This window comes from Salarias fasciatus, chromosome 5, assembly GCF_902148845.1.
Source record: "Salarias fasciatus chromosome 5, fSalaFa1.1, whole genome shotgun sequence".
NCBI classification, from domain to species: domain Eukaryota; kingdom Metazoa; phylum Chordata; class Actinopteri; order Blenniiformes; family Blenniidae; genus Salarias; species Salarias fasciatus.
This window is the reverse complement of record NC_043749.1, coordinates 11,214,647-11,241,218: the sequence shown is the minus strand read 5'-3', so window position 1 is coordinate 11,241,218 and position 26,572 is coordinate 11,214,647. Positions and strand designations below refer to the sequence as shown.

The 26,572-nt window shown below is 43.4% G+C and overlaps 1 protein-coding gene across 11 annotated transcripts; it reads left to right on the top strand.

Annotated features, from left to right (window-relative positions):
* Positions 1-24,884, top strand: tfeb (transcription factor EB). 11 transcript variants are annotated; one of them, XM_030092540.1, is made up of 13 exons: positions 7,150-7,377; positions 9,060-9,131; positions 14,512-14,616; positions 15,161-15,334; positions 16,754-16,852; positions 17,037-17,222; positions 17,935-18,024; positions 22,004-22,121; positions 22,311-22,367; positions 22,852-22,927; positions 23,031-23,187; positions 23,268-23,880; positions 24,035-24,884. In XM_030092540.1, exons 3-12 carry the CDS (start codon positions 14,587-14,589, stop codon positions 23,829-23,831), a joined length of 1,551 nt encoding a protein of 516 aa, XP_029948400.1. In that variant the 5' UTR covers positions 7,150-7,377; positions 9,060-9,131; positions 14,512-14,586; the 3' UTR covers positions 23,832-23,880; positions 24,035-24,884. The 11 variants fall into 11 exon arrangements, with proteins under 11 accessions (XP_029948405.1, XP_029948404.1, XP_029948395.1 ...); XM_030092535.1 differs by lacking the exon at positions 7,150-7,377 and adding an exon at positions 89-218 and having other exon boundaries at positions 23,268-24,884; XM_030092541.1 differs by having other exon boundaries at positions 7,152-7,377; positions 22,317-22,367; positions 23,268-24,884.
* The last annotated feature ends 1,688 nt before the right edge of the window (positions 24,885-26,572 follow it).

The following is a 26,572-nucleotide window of genomic DNA, read 5'->3' as shown; positions in this document are numbered from 1 at the left end:
AATTGGCCTCCGAGGTGGAAGCTGCTGCGCACGCTGCGAGAGGGAGTCAGAACGCAGAGGAAAAACCTTCAGCCTCCAGCAGTTTGGGTCCTTTTCAGCGCGAGCTCCCCCCCTCCTCCCGGCGGTGCCCGCTGGATTTGGTGTCAGCGCGCGCAGCAGTGGGCACGCACTTTTCCTCAACCCGACTCTCCACTGCGTTCTGCCTGACCTTCACAGCGGTAAGTGCAGTTCGTCCACCGCCTCTCCAACAGGTTCAGCTCAAACACCGCTGCCTCTGTCAAACCCCACCCTGCGCACTTTTGAAGTGCGCATTTATTAGATTAATCCCAGGCTTCATTTTAAGACTTTTTTTTTTTTTGTTTATTGCAAATTAAACCACCAAACGAGCTCTGCTGCTTGTTTGTTCTTGGAAAACAAAACCCTTTGAATGCCTTTTATTTACTTTGACAGTTTTAACTCTGAAATCCATTTTTATTAAATTACACAAAGTTGCATTGTCGAATTTTTTTTTTTTAATTTACATTTACACATCTGATCTTAACAATTGTAGAAAAAAGAGAACCACTTCAACAGAAGTCAATAACATTGTCACATGCTTGAATGTCACTTTCACATTTTTTCCCCCCTCATACTGTTTTGGTTCACTGACTTCTACAGTTATAAAATGCAATTCGTGTCAGAGCCACACTTGTCTGTACTGTCACTAGCCTGCCTTTTGTCTCTCTTTAAAAACGGATCCCTGGTACTACTAATATGACACCCCAACGAGACACTTTTCCCTATTTACTGTCATCTGTTTGGAGCTGGCCCCTCTTGCCATTTATGAGCTGCAGCCAGACCAGTATCAGTAACAACACCTCAGCCCTGGGGTATGCTGCTATGTATAAGCTGTGACTGTAAACTGTACAGGCTGCAATGCACTGCTGCTTATTCAAGTACTTTGCTTGAAAGTCCTACACGGTGCCAACACAAAAGTAATGAAGGCTGACCATTTATGTCCCCTTTGTCCCCCACTTTGCACTGCGGGGTCTCTTGTCCGTGTGTGTATTATTAGTCTGTGTGCGCACAGTTTGTCAGGCCTGTTGTTGTGACATTTAACAGGAAGCTACATGATTTCATGCATATCGGCAACACATTTTGCTTTATAGATTGCGAGTTTTCTGAGAAGTGTAAAGTTCAGAAACAGATTCAAAGATTCTTCCGCACTGCCATCTGACTCCTGAACTATTGACACAGTCTCACACACACACACACACACACACTACCTCACAAGCAAAACACTACATGGAGCTGATTTCACAAACCCATGCTGCTGTAATTACTCCTGTTTTATTTGTACATAAACTCTTCTTACATTGTTTTATTGTTTTGCACTGCTCCTCTTTACACATCCCATAGTTTTTGTTTGTTATTCCAACCTTTTACTGTTTGCATACACACTGCTTTTAATTAAATATTAATTTGAATTTTAGTGTCGAAATTCTCCGTGGACAGCAGAGAACGAATTTCATTGTGCAGGAAAACATGTTTTCGCTTGTACACACAACAATAAAACCTGAAACTTGACACTTTTTTTCTGGGAACACTTTCTTTTTAAGTTTTACTGCAGGTCAAAACTTAATGTTTTCCATCCACAGATAGTTTGCCTGCAGTCTCCACACTGATCCGGAGGCTTTCCTGGAGCTGGAGTGTCCCCTCATTTCACACTAGAAAGACATTTGACACTTACACTCTGTCCCCTGACCCCTGACCTCTGTGCACGGCTTCTGTCATCAACCTCACTCCTCAGTTCAGTGGTCAGAGCAGTCGTTTTAGCAGGCATACATCGTATTAAGTAACAAATCTTTCTTAGAGGCTGTGTTTGTGTTAATAATTCAAGTTTGACTTTCAGTGTCTTTCTTAGAAGTTTAAAGTTAGCGTGGGTGTTTTAAAGATAATATTGTGTGTCACAGTTAAAGATGATGCCTGAGTTAGTGGTCATGGATTTTATGTTGGTCATGGGTTATGTGTTAGTGGTGACAGGTTTAAGTTGGTGGTTACTGATTATAAGTTAGTGATGAAGTTTTAAGGGTCAGTAGTGTTGGGTTTTAGGATTATGGGTTGTAGTGGTGATGGGTTACAAGTTAGTGGCAATGGACTCTATGTTTTTGTGTTGGTGGATAAGGGTTATAGTCAGTTGTGATGGGTTAAGAGTATTGCAAATGGCCTATTTGTTGCGCCTTATATGTTAGTGTCGGGCTGCACAATTAACCGATTTTAAATCGTAATTGAATTATTTACTGAACCAAGTATTACAAAAAGGGAAAATTGATTTTCCATTAACCGTGCCCGACATGGTGGGATCCCGGGTCCCCTGCAGCCCCGGGCGCACCGCCGCGTCACGGGAGATGGAGCTTGAATGCGTGCGATAGGTTAGGACCCAAACCATTGGTGGGGAAAAAAGTTGATTTAAGGTCTTTCAGCTTTGCCATAAGCATATGCTTGATTTAGCCTTTGCACGGTGAAGATGTGCAGCTGAGGACGGGACGGATCCACAAAGTGAAACCAGAGGGGTTACTGAGTGCGCACAGTGTGAGGAGTTCAGAGGTCACCAGACACACTGAGCTGTGAGGTCACTGTCAGCCAGGCCAGAGGTCACTGGTCAGTATGTGGAGCAGCGGTGATGGCCGACGGACTGGATACAGTCTCTTTCCAACACCGCAGCTGAAACTTACCCAGATGTCCAGCAGATGAAGAATTCTCAGTGGAGGCGTCCCTTATTTCTTGTGTTTTATTAAGGATTATCGAAGACCTGGCAGGATCTGTATTTTAACATCTGACCCAGAGTCTAATCACCTTGTGAGGAAAAGTGCACGGATTACGACAGTGTTTCCTGGAAAACTGTGTGTGAATTGGGTTGTGGGATATTTTCAGGCTCATTGGTCTCATGTCCGCTTGAATGTGGTGATGAGATTAATTTTCTTAAGGTAAACACAAGCAGGCAGCCTTACGCACAGAGATGGATGCACACGCACACGAGCACATCAATGGATGTAGTCCAGTGTGAAAGAGCATCAGGTGTGTGTAAATACACACATCTGTTTGCCATATGGACAGCTCTCCCGTGACCCGGACGGTTTTCTGTGGTTAAACCACCGATGAACTATCTGGGGAGTTCCAATAAAGAAGACCTACAAAAACAAAAATAATAAACAAACTTCATGTCAGGTTTTCGGAAAAGCTTCCACATCTTCCACAACGCCGCAGGAATGACAGTGCAACATGTGCTGCATGACGGCATGACCCATGATCTAACAGGGCCGAGTGTGGGTGGGACGCTTTAGGGCATGTGCTGAATGTGTGACTCCACTTCCTCTTCTTACCTCCATTCCACTGTTTCAGATCCTCTTTTGACTGACAGACAGTAGTGGCAGTCTTCCTCAGTCTCTTGTTTCTCTGAAAGAACAGCGTTTCAGCTGCATTTGTGAAACACACTCCGCAGCTGCTCGGCTGTTTATATCTGGACAATTTGCTTGTTAGTGTTAACTGTGGGGATCAGTCGTGGCTTTTAGATGTGGATCTGTGAATTTTTTTTATGGTCCGTGACAAATTTCACAATCATAGTTGTCATTGCTATCGGTGTTCTTTCAAAACGTTTGAGGCCTAATAAATATCTACCTTATGACTATATGGAAAACAACTACATAAAAGACATTAAATCTTTGTGATCAATAGTTTCCTTTTTTCTTATCGTATACTTTGATTCATTTCCTTCAAGGGAATTTTTCACATATGTTGTAAAATGAAATGAAATTAAATGGAAACATTGAAAATATATTTTGTGTTCTTCTGTTTTTGATATTCTGTTCAAAAAATGGTCATGTGCATGCTAGAGACCACTCTCTTAATTCTTAACTGTCTGAACTCCTCTGATAGATTTTATTTTTTCCGTTTATTTCCCAGAATTCTTTCTACTGATGCTTCGTCAGAAATGATGCAAATAGAGAGAAGACAGCTGCTTTCCCTCTCAACTAGTAAATTCAGTACAGCTCTAAATTAAGTCTTCAAATCCATTGATGAAATTCAGTCTGACATTGCACTAAATCCTGATATTTTTTGAGGAGGATCTCTACAAGTTAGTCATGAGGTTCGTCATGTAAGGACCCTGCTGATATTTGCGAGCAGTGGTTGGAGCCATACACACTGACATGCACAAACCTGGTCTAAACTTATGAATTCCAGCAGACAGGACGTGTTAAACACACCGCTCAAACATTAAGACAAAGGGGAAACTAGGTTAACTTGAGATTCATTTTATTTCCCATTGTGGCAGAATCATCTGATATCGATGTCTATGCTGCCATGTATGGAAACAAAACATTACTTTGCACCGTTTAATGAAAAAAATCACCTCCTTATTTGGTCAGATGACAGGAAGTTATTTAATACACATATGTGCACACACACACACACAGAGTTTTGAGTGGTTTCGATCTTCTCTCATTATACTTGCCGGCCTCTTCTCCCTTATGCTTCCTCTTCCTCTCTTAGACTGAACGGTCAGTGGATGACATGGAAGTACTCAGGATGAAAGTCCAAGACAGAGAACGAGACAAAAGATAGACAGTAAGAATGCCAGTGAGCGGAAAGTTAGTGTGACAGCCATAACCAAATTTAATGTTTGTGTGTACGCTATCCACCAGCTCATCTCCCAAATGCCTTTCATTCCTCTATCCCCGTACATGGTGAGTCTCATCCAAGCAAAAAGAAATGTTGTACGTCTGGTTGGTTGGTTACTGCAATACTCTTTCTCATCTGCAAACACGGTCATAGAGCCCCACTCTGTTTACTCTGCTTTAATAGCAGATGATTTATATAAGTCCAAGCAGAAGTGGAGTGCTCTAAAAATAAACCATTAGTGGCTTAATGCAGATTTATTGGAGCATAGCATATGTACAGCTGTCGATCCATTTGTAAATCCCAAATATGCAAAGTTATTTGCCCATGAACAGAATTTTCAGCTTTAACAGGTCAGAAAAACAAAACAAAAAAAAACCCCCACCATGAAATCTTTGTAATTGTTGTATGACGGATATGCAAAGTCAAATTTAGAGTGGCCAAAACATTGCTAGAAATAGTTTCTTCATTAAATTCCATAAATATTATTACAAAGTGCAAATATATGAAAGTGTATGTGTCACAGCGATACCTGCTTCATCCAGTGATCAAACTTCAGTTAACAAAGTCTTTGCAGCCACGATTACTGGACCATTAAAGGATGGGAAACCTGCCTTCTCGACTTTTATTCTGTGTATGTGGGTGGTGGGTGTATTTGTTTGTACGTGTGTTTGTGTCCAGTCTCCTTGATATTCCATTGTCAGAACGTGAGATTCTGACTTGACCAGCAGTGTTCCCTCCCACACAGATGATTTAGGATTGGCAGGACTTGACAGGAACGTAGCTTCCCCAGCCAATAAGCTGAGGGCCTTTGTGGGTCCTGCCCCTGGACCGAAATAGCCCAGTAAATACACTGTGGGCACTATGAGAACTGGAGCTGGCGCACTGGCGAATGCTTTGTATACAAACAAGGGATTCTTGTCAGCTGAGCGCCGCTGAACCACGCCGGCCTGTGTTCTCCTCTGTTGTGATAGGGACAACTAGCTTAGTGGTCACTGCTAGTGTTTTCATTTAGGGATACATGGAGAGGCACGAATTCCTGGGCTCATTGTTACCATGATGTATAATCTATTTGATTTTTTTTTAAATTTATTTTCAGTTCTCTCTCAGATCGTATACCACATTTACTGGCTTTGCTTATTTACATTGTGTTTATAACAAATGCCATAGTCAAATAGTGATCGACTTGCTGACTGACTTTACAGCTGAACGCTGTATTTTTGTGTTAACTCTCAACAGAGAAAGAGTTCCATAACATATTAAAAAAAAAACCAAAAACTGTTGAGTCTCTTGAATTGATGCTGTGGACATAAAATGTGTATTTTGTATAAATAAAAACTCCTCTTAATTTTGCACATGCACAGGAAACGGTTGTTTGATGTGCTGTGTAGGGAAGGACTTGCTATGATGCATAAAATGCTGAAAATTCTTTAAAAGATCCTGTGCTCCATGATTACGTGTGCTCTTTGTATTCTGCAGTTCTGTCTTTTTCTTTGGAGGAATGTATTTTTCAACATATTCTTGAATGCACATCTGATACGGATGTTATTCTCTTCTCTCGTAAAGCCACCAGTCAGCGGGGGAGTAAAGATCAAAGTGCTGGTACTCCACGTCATATCAAAAACATGTAAATTATACTTCTTGCTTTTGCAACGAAGGGTGTCAAAACACTACTACATTGATTCAGCTCTTCTGCAGAGCCTGTATTTTGATGCAGTCAGTCCGTATTTTTTTTTTTTTTTTTAAAGTGAGCGACACTGCAATATTTGGATTTATTATCAACCTTGTCGAAATGCTGACTTTTTGAAGTCTTTATTCTAAAGTTTGTCCATTCATTAAATCATCATTTTATGACTGACTCCGTTTTTAAATACTGAATTCCTCACGCAGTGTTCAGAAGTTTAGAAATCAGTGAAAATTGTGACCAGCTTTTATTTCATCTTTTTCGGCTATTAAAGACTAGAAGCTGCTTGTAATATCACAAATTTCAAAGATGATCAAAGAATATTAAGTATTCAAATTCAATAATCTGGCATAAAAGAATGTGTGGACCACAAAAAAAATGTAAAAAAAAAAAAATGAAGTGCGCTTTTCTTTGACAGTGCTGGTTGTGTTCAGATCTTAATAATATTTTATATCATGTAGGGATTTTCCTGTGTGACACAGTGCAGTAAGTAGCTGTACAACTAAAGAAGTGAATGTGCTGATTCACTCCCACAAAGGTTTAAAGCTACATAACAGTGACTATGACCAAAATAAGAAATTACTCCCATTTGATGAGTTTCTGCTTGTGTCAGAGTCACTGTCAGCAGACGCTTTGTGCTGCTTTAAGAAGGAGGCCGGACAGGAGGAGGAGTTCTGCAAATGCAAAAGAGGGAGGATGGCAAGGAAAAGAGTAGATGGGTCTGCTGGACACAGGGCTCTCCTTGTTGTTGTCCCAACATACAACATTCAGACTAATTTAGGGGAAGAGGAGGAGGAGGAGGAGGAAGCTGAGCTAGTAGTTCGGGAGAGGAAGGGAGGTGACTAATAGTGACAGTCACACAGCCTACTGTAAGTCGGCTGTTGGGTGGAGGAGTGGCTTCACGCCAGCGAACCGGCATATGTATGCAATAGTTGGTGGAGCCAGCATCCAGTTACTGTGTGTAGCGACACGTGGAGCAGCAGATTTCACCTGGATACCTTCACTATGTTGTCTTGGGGATAGTTGGAGAACTGCTGGTGAGAATCGCACAAAACATTCAGACACGCTTCCTGTTAAGTGTAATTCTTAATAGTATTGTTTATTATTAAACAGATGAAAGAGCAGTGACAGAACTAGTCTGAATTTGATGTAAACTAGAAACAATTCCTGCAGTGTTCCAAAAACATTATAGATCATTACTGAAGATTGTTGTTTGCAACTGTTGTTAGTTTGTTTACAGTGGATGTTTAAGTGCTCTCAGCAGTTGTGTGGATTGAGAATCAGTGATTTTTGAAGACATGATGAAGCGAAGTCAGTGATTTTTATCGTATTGATGAGCTACATACTTATCATTGCAAATGTGCTTCCAGAAAGTGACTTTCAGCGTGTCTGACTGCCTGTGAATACCTTTACGTGGAAATTTTACACTTGTGTGCAGGTCTGGTGTGTTTACCACATGGTGCTGTGTGTGTCGAACCAGTTTGGTCAGACAGGAAATACTTTTGCTGATTCCAAGATAAGACGACTCAAGTTTTTCTTCTGACATGTGAAATAATTCACGATAGGCGGCTGTCACTGTCAACAACTTACAAGCAAAAGGAAGAAGAGAGCAGAAACTGTTGCATCCAAGATAGGTTTTCTTTTTTCGTTCCTGGGTTGCCTGCAGAGGAAGTTGCTTCACTGCAGACAAAACTTGGGAGTTGTGAAAACTGATGGAAGAAAAAGGGGAAGTGATGCATTGTGGTTGTTGTTGTTAATGCTGCTCAGTTGTCTCTCCTGTGTTTATTTGCGTTGTACTTTGATTAGATGCAGTGTTACTCGAGTTGTGTGTGTGTTCTTGATTGTTAATTCCCAGCTGGCGAGCTCTATTCTATGAACTATGAAGCGGAGTGACCTGAGGACAGGGTCGGTCCTGACAGACTATAAATAGGAAGGTGACGAAAACTGTGATTCAGACACACTGTTGATGAGCGGAGGTGATTCATTCACATGACTTTACGAAAGTTGATTACTGAGTAGAAATCAGCGATGATCGTGACTCCGGTCAGTGGACTCACTGCTGCTACATTTCTCACATTTTCCCCACCTCTAGTTAACAATCCGGAGGTCTCTTTACTGTGGTATTACAGCTGTCAAGTATTAGCGCTTTGATGCAAACTCACTAAAATGGGATCCAATGTTTTCAGTGTGTTCATTTGTGTGTGCAACTCTGTGATTAACATGCTCCTTTGGTGTTAACACATCGAGAAATCAGATACAGTTGATGGGGTGCCAGAAGTACTCCCCCAGCAAAGCTGACACCATGATGGCCAAGAATCAGTCTCAAACACGCCGCGACAGTTTACAATATGAAGAGACTGGAAAGAAACACACCATCAGTTCTTGAGAAAATCCTCTTTTAACTGATCTTCATTCTAAAACTCCAGCCATGGTCTGCTGCTTCCTTTGCTTCCGCTGTGCAGCCTATTCTTCATGAGGTTTCTCAGTGCGTGTCACACACCTGCTGCTTCCTTTATACTGCATTACTTCACTGACTTCACTGTGGCTTTTTATGCATTTGCCAAAAATCACAGTTAATTGTAGTAGCTTTTCATTCCATGTGCTACTTTGTGCAATTTCATATTTTGTAACCATCCTTTCTTTGTGTGTGTCCATCTTCGTTTGTTTCTTTTCCATGCATCCATCGCCTCCCTTCACCCTGACCATCATCTTATTCCAGCGTCCCGGCATGTAGTCAGCAGCACAGGCACAGTGCAAACGCCTTTGTGAACTAATTTTTCCTCGTAAACAGGTAATTGCACAATTATATGTCTTTCTCTGCTTTTACTTGTGTGAATTTGTTGTTATAGAACACTGTATATATACGCTTCAGGGTTTTCAGATCTCCATCTTGTCTTTTAAAAATAATAATAATTAGGAATTGACTGCTATATCTAAGATCCTAACTTGACCCCATCTGCTGTTTGCATACCCGACCAGTTCTGAGCAGTGAGTGCAGCGATAGTATCTGATTTACTTAGTATAAATGTGAGGTGGTAACAGGAAGGTTTTTATAACCAAACAGAATACCAGCCTTAAGTGCCTGAAAATGATCTGTGTGTCTGCTTGCCAGTCTGTCTGGCTCTGCTGAGGAGTGTGTGCACGTGTGCGTGTGCATGTGAGAGACCATTGATCCGGTGTCTTTGACATCTATCTTCATTATGTAATTGAAGCTGGAAAGGGGTTTAATGTTGATATACTAGGTGTGTTGACATACTTCATGGGAGCCAGTAAACCAGCAGTGATACATATGTTCACTCAACCTGCATGTGTCTTCCACGCAGATCCTCCGGCCAACTGTACGTATACACAAATAAGTGCACACATGCACATAACTGTGGCAAAACAACAACAACAAAAAGACAATGGTCGATGCCTCAGGGGAACAGGCTGTTCCTGAAAAGGAGAACAGAGAGCAGGGGGTTATTTTAGTCATTTAAGCAGACAGACATATCTTGAAGCAGAAAGGGTGTGTGCTGACATGTTCTTGAGCAATAATAAAAAGGCTGGCAAGGGTTTTAACATCAAGTCCAGTCGAAGTGCTGAATCTTTGCAAACTTGAAATTAGGGGTTTTTTTTCCAGAAGTTAAGTAACTTATTTTTATTATCATGAGTCGGGTTCAACGAGTATATAGGTGACACTGTTCAGTTTGAAACCTCCCTCTCACTTTATGGTGATATGGAGGCAGCTGTGTGACCTCCTGGGATTTCTCTGCAATCACATCGTCCTTAGCAGAAGGAATGCGACATTATACAAGTCCTGCACTTGTTAAAAATGTGGACATGTGCCTGTAAACCTCCAGTAAGAGTCAATGCATGAGTATTCTGTGTGTGTGTGTGTGTGTGTACTAAGGATCGACCGATATGGCTTTTTTAGGGCCGATGCCGATGCCAATTATTGGTACTTATGGAAACCGATAACCGATATGTTGAACCGATATTCATTTGCAGCAAAAATGAACATTTTGGCATCAAAATGTAGCATTCAACTCTCTGCCGCTGCTGATAACACAACTCTTCCCTTCATTTTCTTGTATGTTGTCCCCTGTATGTCCTGTACTGTAGGAATAAAAAATAATAATAAAATAAACAATGGAGAATCCTGGTTGAACTAAAGTTGTAGGCTACTGCAACGCTAAAAAATATGTTAAAATCAATGTTATCACTAATCGATGCGCGCCCCCGTGGGGGGAGTCATTTTTCGGCAGGCAGTCTGTTCTCGGCACGGTAACCAGTCGACCCCCGGTCGCCCCGACCGACTCGGCCCGGCGTCTTCTGTCGCGCACTCACGCCACACATTGAAAACTGGAAAAAAAAAAAAATCAGCGGTCGGTCTGTGACAGGCGTGCGTTTGATTCCTCCCGGTTCCACAGCAGCGCACCAGACACATTTACCGGTCATTTTTTTTTCAGTTTTCAATGTGTGGCGTGAGTGCGTGGCGGAAGATGCGTGGGGCCGACTGGACTGTAATCCGCTGCCGGTTGACCGCTGCCGGCCGACCGCTCCTGGCGTCCCGGCGAGCGGGCCGTCCGCCGGCGTCGGGCCGCTCCTCGCGGCTGTGCAGCCGCGCGCCGTGCTCTCCGGTTGGGAGACTGGAGGACAAACTGTGGTTCTGGTGACTGACGGGTTAGAGGCGGAGAATCTGCCTCAAGCTTCATGTTTGCCGTTCTTTGGAACTGGCTAGCTTAGCTACAAGCAAGCAGAAGTTGTTTGCTCATGTGATCACATCACAATGCATTATGGGAGCCGTAGTCAAGACAACAGACTGACGACCGGGTGGTCTTTATTACCGTATTTTCTGAAAAAAAAGGCGCATCGAAATATAAGGCAGACAGTTGAGCTTTGAGACAATTCGAGGCTTTTAGGTGCACCTTATAGTGCGGGAAATACGGTAAAAAATTTTTTTATCGGATATTGGTGGAAAAAAAGGCCGATGCTGATTATTAGAAAAATGCCCAATATCGGCCGATATTATCGGCCAGGCCAATAATTGGTCGATCCTTAGTGTGTACGCATGCTTCATGTAACTGCTGGCTGTCAAAAGGCCTTCCTTGGCATTGCACAGTCACTTCTAAAAATACACACTCCACAAATTAACACCATGTCTCTGAGCACAGGTGCTATGGCCCCGCACTGCCCCCACGTGTGTACGTGTACTTTTGTGTTTGTGTGTGCGATTGTGTGTGTGTGTGTGCTGCGCTGTTCTTAGAAGGGAGGCTGTCATCGCACGACATGTTGAACAAATTACAAGTGTTACTTACCGCCGCGTATTGCCGTGTGTGTGTGTTTGTGACGAGTTAAGTGGCACAGTCCAGAGATGACCTCTGACCCGGGCTTCCTCCGCTCTGCATCCTCCTACTGGCTGACAGTGTTTGAAGTGAAGGGGGCCGTGGCATTACGGCGTCAGACACACAATGGCTGCTGTGTGCTCTTAATGCGTCACAAATGTCCCCAGTGGATGTCAGGCAATGGGAAGGCCCGGGTGGGAGATCATGCTGCCTGGTAGCAGTGTGTCACCATATGATATCAGGAAGTGATATGTGTGAATGTGGAGAAGTGCTAGAGAACATGTGTGTTACGTAACGGGGCTTACTCACAGTTGGGTGCTATACGACACATATTCTGCATGTGTTGGCAACTTCGAGAGTGAAATGTAAACACGATGGTCTGTTAATCTGTCACGTTAGGGAGATTTAAAAACAAAAGATGATATTTTGACAGCGCTGTAATGCTTATACATCAGTAATTCAAAAAGAAGCAGAACAGCCACATATCTCCATTTACAAAGAGACAGAATAATGTGGTGGCGTTTTATGTGTTGGCCTTTTAAGACAGCAGGACCATTACTCTTCAGGCGTGCATGAAGTCAGTTCCTTTGTGAACGGGCCACATCGCCTGCAGAATCACCGCTCTAGGACGTAAAGCGGTATGGAATATTAGGCTTGGTTGGTTTTCATTGGTGAAAGTCGCAAAATCTTCTTTTTGATTATCATGTGAAACATATTTCCTGTTGGAAGCTGACAGTCGGGACAGCATATGGAGCAGACTGCTAAATGACAGACTGCATGTCCGTCTTTGGCTGGCATTCCTACCTTGCCAATTGAGTTTTAAGATGTAATGGCCCCATTTGCCAGACTCTATAAATACACTGTGCAGCATTCCTGTACTGCTCAGCACTCTTTCTTGGCTGTTTATTTCAGCACCCTGAAAGAAAATCACCACTACGCTGAGAGCAGAATTCCAGCTGTTTTGCAGAAGTTGCCCCATCACCACTGGAAGCTGTGAGCATTAAATTAAAGCTCTTTCTCAGTTCATGGAGTTCTCAGTTCGCTGCTCTTTCCTCAAATCCCGGTCCAAGTTTGTGTTGGAATGTGTTTCAACGTGTGTATCTGCATGGGAGTGTGTTTTTCATGTAGGCAGTCTGATGGGCACAAAGCGGGCAGTGTGTGCCCCCTCGGGTGCTGAAATGTACACTTCGGACAACAGGCGGCTTCAGTCCTCCTCAATAGGAGCTGCCCTTCTTATTGTACCTCATGTACAATGAGCTTTTCTCTCTTTGTCTTTCTCTCTCTGTCTTCCCCTCTTTATGACATAAACTGACAGTGTTTCTGACGCCAGAGAGGACGACTCAGATTCTGACTGATGCCGTGCCGTGTCTCGTTCTGCCACTCATCAACATAACAAAGACTTTCAGATATTTCAGAGGCTGTTTAATCACACCTCCCTGAGTCCAGACGAGATTAGTCATGCAGTCAGGGAACACAACTCATTTCAGAAGGGGAACTGTCCATGCAGGGACTCCCCACTGTATGTTTATGAGTTTGCATTTGAGAGATGATGTGAAGAGGTGATGGGCGTTCCCCTCATCTTCTGGCTCATGTGATCATCCAGAGGGGGGGGAAAAAAACCCCACATGATTCTCACATGACCATTCAAAAATTGTTGGGGAAACCGTCTTCTGTTTACCACAAATTGGGGTCAGGACATTCCGTTGCCTCATTTTAACCGTAAGTTATGAGACAACACTGGACATTTTGAGGTTTTTGCTGATCTGGGTCACTTGTGATTTGCTGCATTTAAATATTTTTTTTTAAATATTTTAAAGTGCATCTGATATTTTTGGTCTTTCTTGTTTTACAATGGAGTCTTTCAAAAGGTATCTATTGTTGTGAGATGTTGTCTTTTTCATTCATCATTGCCATGGTATACTCGTATTTCCTACTGTCTCATATCTACATAGATAGAGAGCACTGATGAGCAGCACAAAGAGAAGATATGCTGCATGTTTTGGTGCACTGTAGTTTGTGGTTTTACCTCAAATACTGTTAATAAGACATCAGTTCATAGGAATTCTACGTATGCAGGTAGACAGAAAAAAAACCCCTTACATTTGTGCTGTTTTGGTGAACATGCAACTTGTGCTACTCAACACATTTTTATTTTACAGCTTATCAAATTGACCATACTTTTGTATTATATGGTCAGAAATGCTGGTATTGGTAGCTGTATCGTGAATAGTTATACTGTAGTGCTTTATGTTAGTAGTAAAAACTACTGGTAGCATCAGTGCTTTTGATAAATCTATCCTTGTTTAATCTGATAACCTATGAAAATAAAGGTTCTGTGATGTTTTGATTGCTGTAAAAACTTTCTTTGGTGGTGTAGAGGGATAGAAGATAGAATATTGGACCGGTTTAGCAAAACAATGACTTTAGGTTTCAGTTTCAGAATTATACAACATTACTGAATCAATGAACAACAGTTTGATTACGAAGAACTGAAGTTATGGATTTCTGCTTGCTATCTTAAAATGAGAAATTAATAGCAAAAACTGGTGATGAGTATTTATTTCTCTGATAAAATAACAAAAAGAAGTAAAGATATAAAAAAAGATTAATCCCAGTTTTTGCAACATCATGTTCAAGTCGGTGTACTGCACTTCTTAACAATCCTGTATGTGATCAAATCTTTCCTCAATAATATTAGGTCAAACAAATTTCATTGCAGCGTCTCTTGGTAGAGACAACGATTTACACACAAAAACAGATTGATGATCATGTTCGAACCTGATCAGGTAATTGGATTTGCTGTTTTTAATCGTCACCTTAATGTTACCGATTCTCCTTTTGCAGCTTCCTCTACCTCTCGGGCTGGACTGTGGTGCATTAACGTCGGCTCGCCCTCCCCTGCCCCCTCGCCCCCCAGCAATGGCCTCCCGCATTGGGCTGCGCATGCAGGTTGAACACCGCTACATTCTGCCTTTAATTAGACTTCCATAAAGGCATTCATCATGTATCGTACATTGTAGTGTTAGTGTTACGTAACTGTTTTTTCTCTGTATTTCTCTGTATTTTTCTCAATTAATTCCTGTGATAAATACCGCCATGATTTGAGACTCTCCTACAGTTTGATATATTGAATACACCTCATGTTGACAGACTGATTATATTGAGTCACCTGTTGTTCTCTGATACAACACCGTGTGGCAGAGAAAGTCAACAAAACAAAGTCAACAGATTCTAAAATCTGAAAAAAATCTGTAATCGAAAGAAAACAAAACAACTCTTTATCAAGGAATTGCTGCTACTCAGCCTGTTTTTGAAACTCCTGAATACACTTTTATTAATTTGATTCGTCATAATACAAGATCACCAATGTTATGGCTGCAGCATTCACAACTTCCCCATTGAACACGGCAGTGCGAAGCTGCATTTCCTGTAAGTACGGCTTTGTTTTGGTAACTCTGTGTGTGTCTGTGGGTGTGTGCGTGTGTTCATCCAGCTGATGCGAGACCAGCTGCAGCAGGAGGAGCAGCGTGAGCGGCAGCAGCAGCAGCAGCAGAATGCAGCCCTGCAGTACATGCAGCACCGCATGGCCGGCCCGCCTGCGCCCAGCCCGGCCATCAGCACCCCGCAGCATTACGAAAGCATGCAGGTCCCTGTGGAGGTTCTTAAGGTCAGTGGAGTCTGAATACATAATTCATAGACACTACTTTACCCTCCCACAAAGTCCAATTTTGAGGCTCGGTCCAGACCAGCAGTCCGATGTCTCTAAGTCCGGATGCAAATGCAGCTTCAGGTCAAAACTGGGAACAGACCTCACGATTGAAAAAGAGAAAATGTACCTGTGAATAAATATGGGACTTAGACGGAAATGGGACAGGAGGCTGCAGCTCGTCAGAACTACGCCTGCTGTAACCAGGCACACGGCAGCACTGAACGATCAATGGCAGGTTTGACGAAGGCAGAGCGAGAAAAAAATGCAGAGGAGCAGCAAGCAGGTAGGGAGACAGCAGGGGGAGATAAGAGAGGTCTGACATGTTTTGCGATAGGAGCCGTGCAGATAGTCTGAGTGAGACAGGCACCGATAAAGCTGAAGTGACATTTTGCCCGGTTCCAGGGATGCCTTTGTGGGTCCTTATCTCTGAATATGTGTGTTTGTGTGTGTTTGTGTGTGTTGTGCAACCCTCCGTTGTATGTGTGAGTGTGTTGCTTTAGGGTATTTTGACCCGTAAATCTGTCTAGAGCGTTTGCACTTCTGTTTGAAGCAGCGTCCTGCATTGACAGCTCTGTCTGGGCGCATGCTTGTGTGTGTGGGTGACTGAGTGGAATGGTGTTTATGAAATCTCAGTGTTTAGAGTCGTCTTTCTGTGCAGATAAGGTGGGCCTGCCTGTCTATCAGGAGCCTGTCATGCCTCCTGCAGCGTGATTTCTGGGACTTCATTGGTGCCGACAGGGCTGGGCCTCATAGGTTGAATTTTTAGGACACAAAATCAAGATGAATCTCCAAGTGTGTGTTTGCTTGAAAACATCTATTTACTGGAGAGGTTTCTACTTCATTTGATATAATCCTGCTGTTGGTTATAAAGCAGAGGGGGGTCCGGGGGAGCTGAGGAGTTGAATCCCTCATTGTAGTAATGGGGAGCAAGCCTGCTCACACTGAGCTTTGCTCTTTGATGTGAAGGAATGAGGCCAGCCCAATGCTCTGTGTAGCCACACCAGAGGATTTAGTGAGGCTTTACTCTCGTAAGCAGTACCACTGACTTAATGCTACCATATCCGGGGGGCATCACTGCGATAGCGGGGTCTGAAACCACATACTCGGTGTGTTGTGTGGTTGCATGTTTGTGGTGAAAATCGTACTCGGCTAATAAGCTCTCCAAATACAGCAAATATATCTCTAGTCACTAAATTGAACGTATTTCAGATAATAACACGTTGTGATGGTAGCTAAAAGAAGTGGCACTTGTAATGAGATCTTATCTTTTTATGCTCCACTTAAACTATGAAACAGTAGAGGAAACCATCTTGTTTGTGTGGTGTACATGGTTGGATGTCTCACCCTTTTTTATTTTATTTTATTGTCTTGATACAGGTACAGACTCACCTGGAGAATCCTACAGATTACCACATCCGTCAGTCTCGGAGGCAACAAGTAAAAGAATACCTGTCAACAACCTTTGCCACCAAGCAGGTATTTGTCTCTAAGCCCCTCTGCTGTATCTCTGTTATATACACATATAGATAAGTTTATAGTGGTTTTCACCTGGCTTGTAATACAAACTCTTCTCCTAGTGCTTCAACGTATGTGTCTGAGTGTGCCAGCACTCTTTTATTCATTAACATAACCACCGCGCTCCGTCCTCCTGCGTGTATAGACGGTCCACGCAGTCGCAGGGCTGATGCCGCCCTCCTCCCCCACCAACATGGGACCCACTAACTCGGCGTCGGCGCCCCCGCCTCTGCACTCCCCTCACATGCGCGCCGAGCAGCTCATGTCTGGAAACAGTGCCCCCAACAGCCCCATGGCCATGCTCAACATCGGCTCCAGCCACGAGAAGGAGGTACATGACTGCGAGCGCATCCCGATGGCGGCACGCACATAAACCTGTAAACATTAATTCCCGGTCAGTTGTAAAGTGCCATTTGCAAGAACCGTATTGAACAGATATTTCTAAAATACGACTTAATGGCACTCGTATATAAAATTATGAGGGTTGAGTATTGCCCCCGCGGTGACATTATTTCCACATTTTATAGGAGCATCATAACAGTTTAATTGGGCTGCGGTGCGCCCGAGCAGCATCGGTGTCAATGTGTTACACAGGCAGTGAGCGTGTGGATGAACGTGTTGACTAACTAGCCATAACTGAGACGGGCAATCAGTGGAACTTAAATGCTCTGTAATGGCCTTGCACCGAGTAATTACCCCTTAACAAGTGACAGAGGCACAGCCGATTGAAAAGACCTTTGAACCCTGAAGACTTTGACCAATTGTCTTCCTTCAACTTGAGACCTCTCTTTCCTGAGTCTGTCTGTCAGAAAACGATCTTCCCGGTTGGCCTCCATGACAGAAATCTTTTTTTTGAGTGACGCATGGACATGTAAAACAATTTATCTGCTTTTCTGTGTTTAAATCAAGGTCGAATCAGTTGTTCTTTTCGGTCTCTGCTACAAAATTCAAATGTGTCTTTACATGTTGTCCCTGATTTAGGTTTACATTGAAAAAGTCTTTAACTTATATCTGTTTCAATACCTTTTTGGTTTGGTTTTCAGATGGACGAAGTCATTGACAACATCATCAGCATGCAGTCCAGTTACGATGATGTCCAAGCGTACATTGACCCTATCCAGATGCCAAACACAGTAAGTAAAGTCAACCCACCATTAAACCGTGATTGGAGTCTTTTATATGATAAACGCCATATTCACTTGGCCTTCTTCACTGTCGCAAATGTGAGATGAGATTATAATGTCTTCGTGGGTTTTAGTGGGAGGGCTTGAACTTTTGACAGGGCTAAATGCCCTGCAAGACCTCGAAGGTCTGAACTACACTCCAGATAGTTTCTGAACGCTCTGACAAGCAAATATGAAGAGACTTGGAACAGCAGCATGTGTGCATCTCTATTAGAACAAAAGCACTTTGCAATTTGCCCAGTTTATGGTAAACAGAGTAAATACAGTGCTTTTCATTGCTTCAGTAGTCACAAAGTGCTCTGCTCTGTCAGTCCCATTCACACACTCACATACCAATAGGGCGGCCGTGCAGAGTGCTCGACCTCATTTGAGAGCAGGGCGGGGATATTGATGTTAAAGTGAAAATGACCAGAGTTCATAATTCCAACTTTCACAGATTGCCGGAAAAAAAAGAAAAGTATTTCCACACGTGTAGAGCAGAAGCGTATTAATATCAGCTTCAGAAGCATTTTTTCAGCCTGTGTCTTATTTTATCCTCTAAATGACATCTTTACCCATCATTATGTTGATGTTGTTTTTTTGCTGTCAGCCTCTAAGTGGGACTTTCCCAGTGAATATCTTCCCAATTTCCAAGCTTCTTGAAGGCTTCATTGGAATTATATTTCATTTAATTTGCTTATGGATGTTCTTTATTTATTCTATGAAAGATGGCAAACCAGTGAGAGACTATTAAAGGATGCAGAGATCTTAAAGCCTTTATAGATACATTCTGACCGGTCTAGGAAAATTCTATTCTCGGTGAGAGCTGAACTTTTTTAATTATTTCAGTTATTTTGGAATTTATTATAAAAAAAAAAATTTCGGGGGGGGGGGGGGGGGGGGGGTGTTCAGGCTCAATTGAAATACTAAATTGTAAATAAATATTTGCATTCCCCTCTAATTGAAAAGCAACACATGATATTGACACACATGGTCGTACAGTTTGGCTGCATCGCCTATTAAATGCCTTGACTTTTCACTTTATTCCTGTAATCGCTGTTTCTATATCAGTGTCTTCTGTGGTATGCAACTGGTCCAACGTCAATCTATAATAGTTTATAATAATATGTATTATGCGTATACACAGCACATACAGTGTACGGAACAGTCCATTCCCAAACCATGCTGGATGTGAATCAGAAAGTCTAAGACGTCTCTGTTGAGGACTGTACAGTGCTGTCTGTCTGAGGGCAGACAAAATTAACAATTAAACTGCCTGCAGTTAGAGTTCAACTTGTTTACAAGACATTTGGTGAGAGGGCGGTGGAGAAGACGAGGGGGGAGGATAAGAAGGGAGGAGGGAAAGGGGGATGAGGGCAATTTGTGCATGGGGAAAACAGGCTGAAAGTCCAGTTAGGGGAAAGTTCACTCCTGTTTGGTGGAGAGTGGAGGTAGAAGAAAGACAGGAGCGGTGCAGCCGAGGTTATTCTCTCAGGACAGGGGCAGCAGTGCTGGAGAGAGCTGCATGTACTGCTCGTGTTCGTGGGAGAAGAAGAAAGCAGTGCGGCCTAGTAAGTATAGCGGAGTAGAGGATGAAGGAGATGAATAAGACGTATGCCATTGTGGAAGTCATTGAAGGAGAACAGATTCAGCTGGTAAGAAAACGAAACATTCTCATTTATTAGAGTGTGGCGTGAGCTTTAAAATGCGGGTGTTGGTGGTTTCACGTTGTTCTCTGCTATCAAAAGTGTGCGCTGAGGATTTGAATTTAGACAGATGCAGCTGTAACTCCCAGCCTCGGGTCTCTGATTATCTGAGGACCATAGCAGGGCGTTGGAGCGGGGGAAGGCAGTTTTATCTCAAGAGCAGTTTTTTTTTTTGTTTTAACATGTGATCTCAGTTTCTGTCGGAATGAAGTCAAGACTCCTTCATATTTGAGCTGGTGTGGACCGTGGTGTTGAGCTTTACCATCCAAAGTCTGCTGCTGCTGCTGGCTCAGACGCATTGTCTGTGTGATTCACTTCTCCCTCAGCGGGACGTGTACGCGAGCTGATGGAAGTGTGTTGCTTCATCGCATGCCACTCTGTGCGGTTGATTGGTTTAATCAACTCAAGTGTTTTTTGCACTCATTCATGTGTCACTGAGAGATTAGATCAGGTGACGCACACAGATCAATCTCAGGATGATTAGACTGTGATCGGCCGCTGCTCCAAGGGAAGGTCGAAGTCAGATCAATGTGGTAGCAATGCTGCAAAAAAATTCCAGTTTTCTTCCCAACTGTCAGAACAGTGAGTGAAACTCACCTGCTAATCCTGATGGGGATTAAAGCAGCAAACTCCATGGAATTTCTGGAATCTCAAAGTTTAGTAAGAGCTGGGAACACCATCGAATACCAGGCACAAGCGAACAGATCAAGCCCTAAGTGTGTGTGGAAAAAAAAAACCAGAGCGAGAGAGACAAACTGTGTGTCCTCACTTAATTGTTTAATTCAATTTCAAGAACCGTCCTTGCAGTGAAGCTCTGCCTCCCTGTTTGACTGTTATCAGCTCAGAGGTCTGGAGGCAGCTGGGAGTTTGAGCTCATTTGAAACCATTAGAAAACATCCAGTTCTGTCAGGATGAAGCATTAAATCAGATTTGTATTTGTCTTGTAGCATTTAAAACGCCGATCCACAGACAGCATACAGTCAGTGAGCCACTCACTTTGCTCCAGATCGAAATTAGCTGATGGCTGCATTTCATGAAGCATACCTTTTTTTTTTTTTGGGATTTGAGATTATTGTTTTAAGTCCAGAGCCCCTGGTGTAAATTAGAGATTAAAGAAAGTCCCACAAATCACAATTGAAATATTTGCTAATGTTTCCTGGCTACTAAAGTTCCAATTACCATCAAGTCTAATCTGAAACAAGATAATTAAAGGTACGATTTTATACCATTTAACATTTTATTATGTTCTTAATGATCAGCTCCGCCTACAACTGAGGTTCTGACGAACATCTTCATCCTGTGCTGGAAACGCTTTTTCTATTTCTGTATTTGTGTTCCTAATGCACTCTTTTGCAAAAATCTGTGTTAAATACAGAAGCTGGCCTGGCGGAGGCCTCCGTTTATATTTCTCTCTGTGGTTGTGTTTGATTTCACAGTTAGCACAGTAGCCAGCAGATAAAGATATCTTTTCCTTTGAGTTCTTTATCTTTTAGGCCTCATTAGCTGTGGCACATTCGTCCTTGCTTCAGGGAGCATGACACGGCTGCTTATGAGGCATAAAAAGTCCATCACACTCATTAAACTCTACAATTAAAAGGAAATCACGGCTTTGTAGGGGTCTTATTTGAAACTAAATTGCTGTCGTTATGCAATGTCTAAAGTGCAAGACTTTGTAGACCGCTCCACAAGTTCAGAAGCTGGAGGAGTCCGAGGAGAAAATCAAGCCATAAAGGCCGATAAGATAAGATAGGATGATAGTCAATCATTGCTGTGTGTTTGGCAGGCAGGTCCCAGGTGTGATATTATTGCATTATCTCCTCCTATCTGCTCTTTACAGCACTCTAAACACGAACACTGACTTTAGAAATGTACTTAAAAAGGAGTGTGAAGCTGTGAATAGATGGTCCGCAGAACAGGAAGAATTAATGCAGTTCTACATCCGTCTGCCTGGACTTTTATTTGGATTTTTTTAACTTGCTTAGTTTGCTTAGTAACCTGCGAAGCTTGAAAGATTCAGCTACTGTTCATCTGTTACCTTGTAAGTAAAGGATTTTTTAAAAGTCATTAACATCAGGTCACATTCAGGGCTTTGTTAAAGGTTTTAATCGTGTTGTTTTTAAAGATTTTACCGACTTATTCAACATTTCAATGTTTCAACTGTTGCTGCGTACATGCTTAGCAGCCTGTTCTTTCATGTCAACATATGTAATTCCCTGTTATTTGTCTGTGTGTCTCCTGACCAGCTCCCTCTGTCAAGCAGCCACCTGGATGTGTACACAGGTCCTGGCATGAAAGGCCCAACTGTTGCTATGACCAGTAACTCCTGTCCTGCCAACCTGACCATCAAGCGAGAACTTTCAGGTGCGAATGTTTTTTCACATTTCTTGTCCCCCTCGCCTGGGCTCACTCAAACTGCCGTCGGTAGACTGATTCTGAAACATCTGCATGCTTCGTATGCGAGCGTATTGGTTTTTCTTCACACTCCTGTCTCCCCCTGCAACGTGGGATTTACTCTCAGCCGTTAGTTAATCGCTTTTTGTTTTTGCAAAGACGCAGAAGCCCGAGCTCTGGCCAAGGAGAGGCAGAAGAAAGACAACCACAATCTGAGTAAGTCGCCTCAGCAAGCGCTTTCCCAAAAAAGAACGGAGACCACTCCTTGTTATTTATTTAGTTAATGAGTGTTCATGCATTCACATACTTTTGCGCTGAAGTCGTTCACAAAAGCAGTTTCATATAGTCTTGTGCTGACGTGGTGCAACTAGTTGGTGGATGGTTAACCTGGTCATTTCTGCTGTCCTGGCACTTAAGTGTAATTGCCTGTGACAGCACATATATGCGCGCGCGCGTGTGTGCACACACACACGTGTGAGCACACACACACGTGTGAGCAGTGAAGTGCTTGTCTCTTTTTGCAGTTTATGGTTTATTTATGATGTGCACTGATCTTTCTCTATAAAGTCCAGCTCTGCCAAGGCAGAAATCACTCCTTCTAGCAGTTTCTCGTGCACTGTTACGTACGCTGTACATTTGTCCTTGTCGTGCATTTTTTCTCAATGTCATATCCTCTTATCTCTGCTTCTCTGTGTAATAGTTGAGAGGAGGAGAAGGTTCAACATCAACGACCGCATCAAAGAGCTTGGGACCATGATCCCCAAAACCAACGACCTGTGAGTTGCTTTTCCGACACAGATTTGTCCGTTAGCAAACGCTCACATAAAATGGGTTATCCTCCGTTACTTATGTGTGGGTATTGCTTTGTGTCCTTTATTGTGTGCTTAGTGATGTGCGCTGGAACAAAGGCACTATATTGCGGGCCTCAGTGGAGTACATCAAACGCATGCAGAAGGATGTCCAGAGGACCAGAGAGGTGGAGAACAACTTCAAGCGAATGGAAGTGGCCAACAAGCAGCTGTTGCTACGTATCCAGGTAACACACTCGCACACAGACGGACGCAGACGCACAGCAAATGAAACGGTCTTAACGATGCTGTTTGCAACTGTGCGCAGGAGTTGGAAATGCAGGCTCGTCTGCACGGCCTGCCCAGCAACTCCGGCCTGAACCTGACTGACATAATGGGCTCTTATATCAAACAAGAGACCAGCCCAGACGAGAACCTTCCTCACCTCCAGGCGCAGGCCCACCATCACCCGCCCCAGCACTTCTCCCATAACCAGGTTCAGGCCCAGCAGCACCACTTCCTCCCCCAGACCCATGTCCACCCCCAGGGGCAGGCCCAGCCTCCGCCCCGGCAGCTGCCTCCGCTCCCCCAGCACCTGCAGCCTCAGCCTCCCATCCAGTACCCGGCCGTGGGCAGCTCCCAGCCCTTTGACTTGTGCCAGTCGCTGGACTTGTGCGATGGGTTACCCGGATTCTCCGACGGCATGTCGGGGCTGGGCGACCTGGGCGGACTGGACGTCCACGGGAGGAGAGGCGAACTGGGGTTCCTGATGATGGACGAGCCTTTGTCCCCTATGGGCGGAGACCCGCTGCTCTCTGCCATGTCCCCGGAAGCCTCGGTCGATTCCAGCCGCAGGTCCAGCTTCAGCATAGAGGATGGAGACATACTGTAGATACACCTGTACCTGCACACACACACACACACACACACACACACACACAGACATACACACACATGCCGAGGGTTTGCACACATTTAGCAAACACCATTGACACTCATTTGTGGTACAATTATTTCTGTGAAGTAGAACACGAGGTTGGAAGGTACGCAGCCCTCACTCATACAAAGCCATGCTGTAAAGTACAAAAGTTTGCGCACACACACACACACACACACACACACACACACACACGCACACACACTGCATTGTGGGTTCATTGGAGCAGCTTGAAACTTTGCCCACCAACTGAACATTTTACAAGGCATGCAGTGACACTGCCAGATCAGGAGCCGTGCACCACACGTGGCCTTCTTACCATAAAAAGTGGTGCTGAATCATAATTGAACAAGGGACAGGAACAGCAGTTAATTAGATTGACGTTATCAGATGCAAGGACAAACCCAGCGCATTGTCGCAACCGATAGAGGACAAGTTATTTGCCCGTTACATCAACCTCTTTTAGTATCCATAAATGATTGAATGAATGATAGTGAATAAAATGGAAATAGCTTTATGGTCCTTGCATGCATAATTTATCTTGAGGGAACGCAGTCCAGTCGCATTGGTCCGTCGATCAGTGTGTTATTCCACAGTTTGCTTTCGCCTGGAGCCCTCGCTGTGTGGTGTTTGGCAAGAATTTTTGTTGGCCTACAAAATTAGAGTGTAATGTTTAATCATCCACACCTCAGATCACATTAAAGGCTTTTCAGTGGCAGATTATTCAGACTTCTGCAGGGCCTTGTACATTTGCAATGTTACATCCCTCTTCTATTAAAATTTGTTGTCTTTCCACCAACACATTTATACCTTTTTTTTTGTTTGTTTTTTTACATGTGGACACTTGACACTGTGGCGATCTTCACTTGGAGTGACTGTAAAATCTGTTGATGCTTTGTAGACTGGATGGGAAAAAAAAGAAAAAGAAAAAAAAAAAACATCAGGTGGTTTTTAAAAATCAGCATGTCGTCCACTTCTATGAGGTGTTAAAATACTCAGGTACCACAACAGAATACACAAGCAGGATCATTTTTAAATAGGAACAGATGTTAACCCGACCTGTGTCACGGCCGTAACCCCTATCTGTGTGCGCCTTTTGATTTTTGCAGCTGCTGCTCTTCAAAGGCATGTTTTTATAGGTCGGAGGTCACGGGCTCAGACTTAATATCACATCCAGTGAGGTCTGTAAATGCTTTAGAGTTTGCTTCTGTATCAGCGGTTCCTCTGTTAGTCCAGGGATAATTTAATTTTTCTCTCACCGAGCGACTTTGCGGGGTTTGTATGCGGCGCCCAGGTGGAGGAAAGAGAAAAGCGACGGGGGGGGGGGGGGGGGGGGGGGGGGGGGGGGGGTTTGTGCCGAGAGCTGCGGTAGTGTCGTCTTTACTGTAAAAACACGCCGCGAGGACACTCCTGCATGCATTCGCACTCACTCTCGGTTCATGCACGCATGCATACCCACACGCACACACACACTCACACGCGCGCGCACACACACACACACGTCTGAATTCTAGTGCTCACATGTACATAAAGTGCAGTGTGGCTTGAGGCTGTTCTCAAATCAGCATGTTAACAGCTTCAGCCTCTCCTGTGCGGAGTGGAGGAAAGCTGCCAGCTGCAGAGGTGAAGCTCCGGCCCGCCGCTCAGGCTGGCACCTAAAGGTAATTCAGTCCTCCAGTCGTCACAGCGACGGGCGGGGCGGGCCGTGGCGGGCCGTGGCGGGCCTGCGTTGGACCTCTGCAGCGGGAGACCCGGGGCATGACTTTCATTTGTTATCGCTTATGATCAGAACTGATAAATATAGAAAGAAAACATTTGATATAGTGATTTTTTTTTGATTCAGATAAGTGTTTGTTTTCTTTATTGTAGTGTTTGTTGTTTTGTTTTTTTTTTGTCTCCCAAAGCACTGGAAACTATATTATTGTTCTGACTTTTTATGTGGAAGAATTATAAAATGAGATTTATTTCAGAGGTGTTTTGCCACTAAGCCACTTAAATGTATTTTATTTGTTTTTGTTGTAGTTTTATTTCAATTGTTTTTCCAAAACTGCCCTTTTTTTTGTCTCCATTGATACATTTTCAGCAAGTGCACTGTTAATGTATTTATGCCGCTGAAGTGGCTCTCCAGTTTCACTGGAAAATATGTTGGAAACCGTTTTTTAAATAAATTTCCAGATTTCGTTTTTTTTTTTTTTTTAAGATGAAGAGATAATGTACATTTAAAATGGCATTATGATTGGGAATTACTTTGTTCTGTGTGTTTGAGCCTTTAAATTTTGAGATTGAAGGCTGTTCTTGGATGTGACTGAAATGAAGTTGCTGGTCTGAGGAATGTGAGGTTCACCAGCGGACGCGCCTCGGACTCTGAGCCAGGCGGCGGCCTGTGACCGTCCTGGTTTTGTACCATTGAACTCTGTGTCTGTCATTGTTCAGAATTGTGCCTTTTGCCCATCAGTCCCCTTTTGTACTGCCACCCAGCAGACACTCCAAAGAGTTTCTCAGGCCTCCGATATTCTTCCACTAGAGGGCGCTCCACAGAGCAAACCACAGAGGGAAATGTGGTTCTTTTTTTTTTTTTCTGAAAATATAAAATCTTTTTACCTGATTCTGTCCACTGAGTTTTAGTGTCTTTATTTCAAATTGATTTGTCTCTCTGTGTGTGTCTGGTGTCTGCTTACGGCTTAATTACAAAGGCT

What these genes read in the sequence shown, in the direction of transcription:
- tfeb (XM_030092544.1), top strand. Translation starts at nt 14,587, where the DNA reads ATGGCCTCCCGCATTGGGCTGCGCATGCAG. An exon ending in CAACCTTTGCCACCAAGCAG is followed by an intron (nt 16,853 to 17,036) that starts GTATTTGTCTCT and finishes CTGCGTGTATAG; the next exon opens with ACGGTCCACGCAGTCGCAGG. An exon ending in GCTCCAGCCACGAGAAGGAG is followed by an intron (nt 17,223 to 17,934) that starts GTACATGACTGC and finishes TTTGGTTTTCAG; the next exon opens with ATGGACGAAGTCATTGACAA.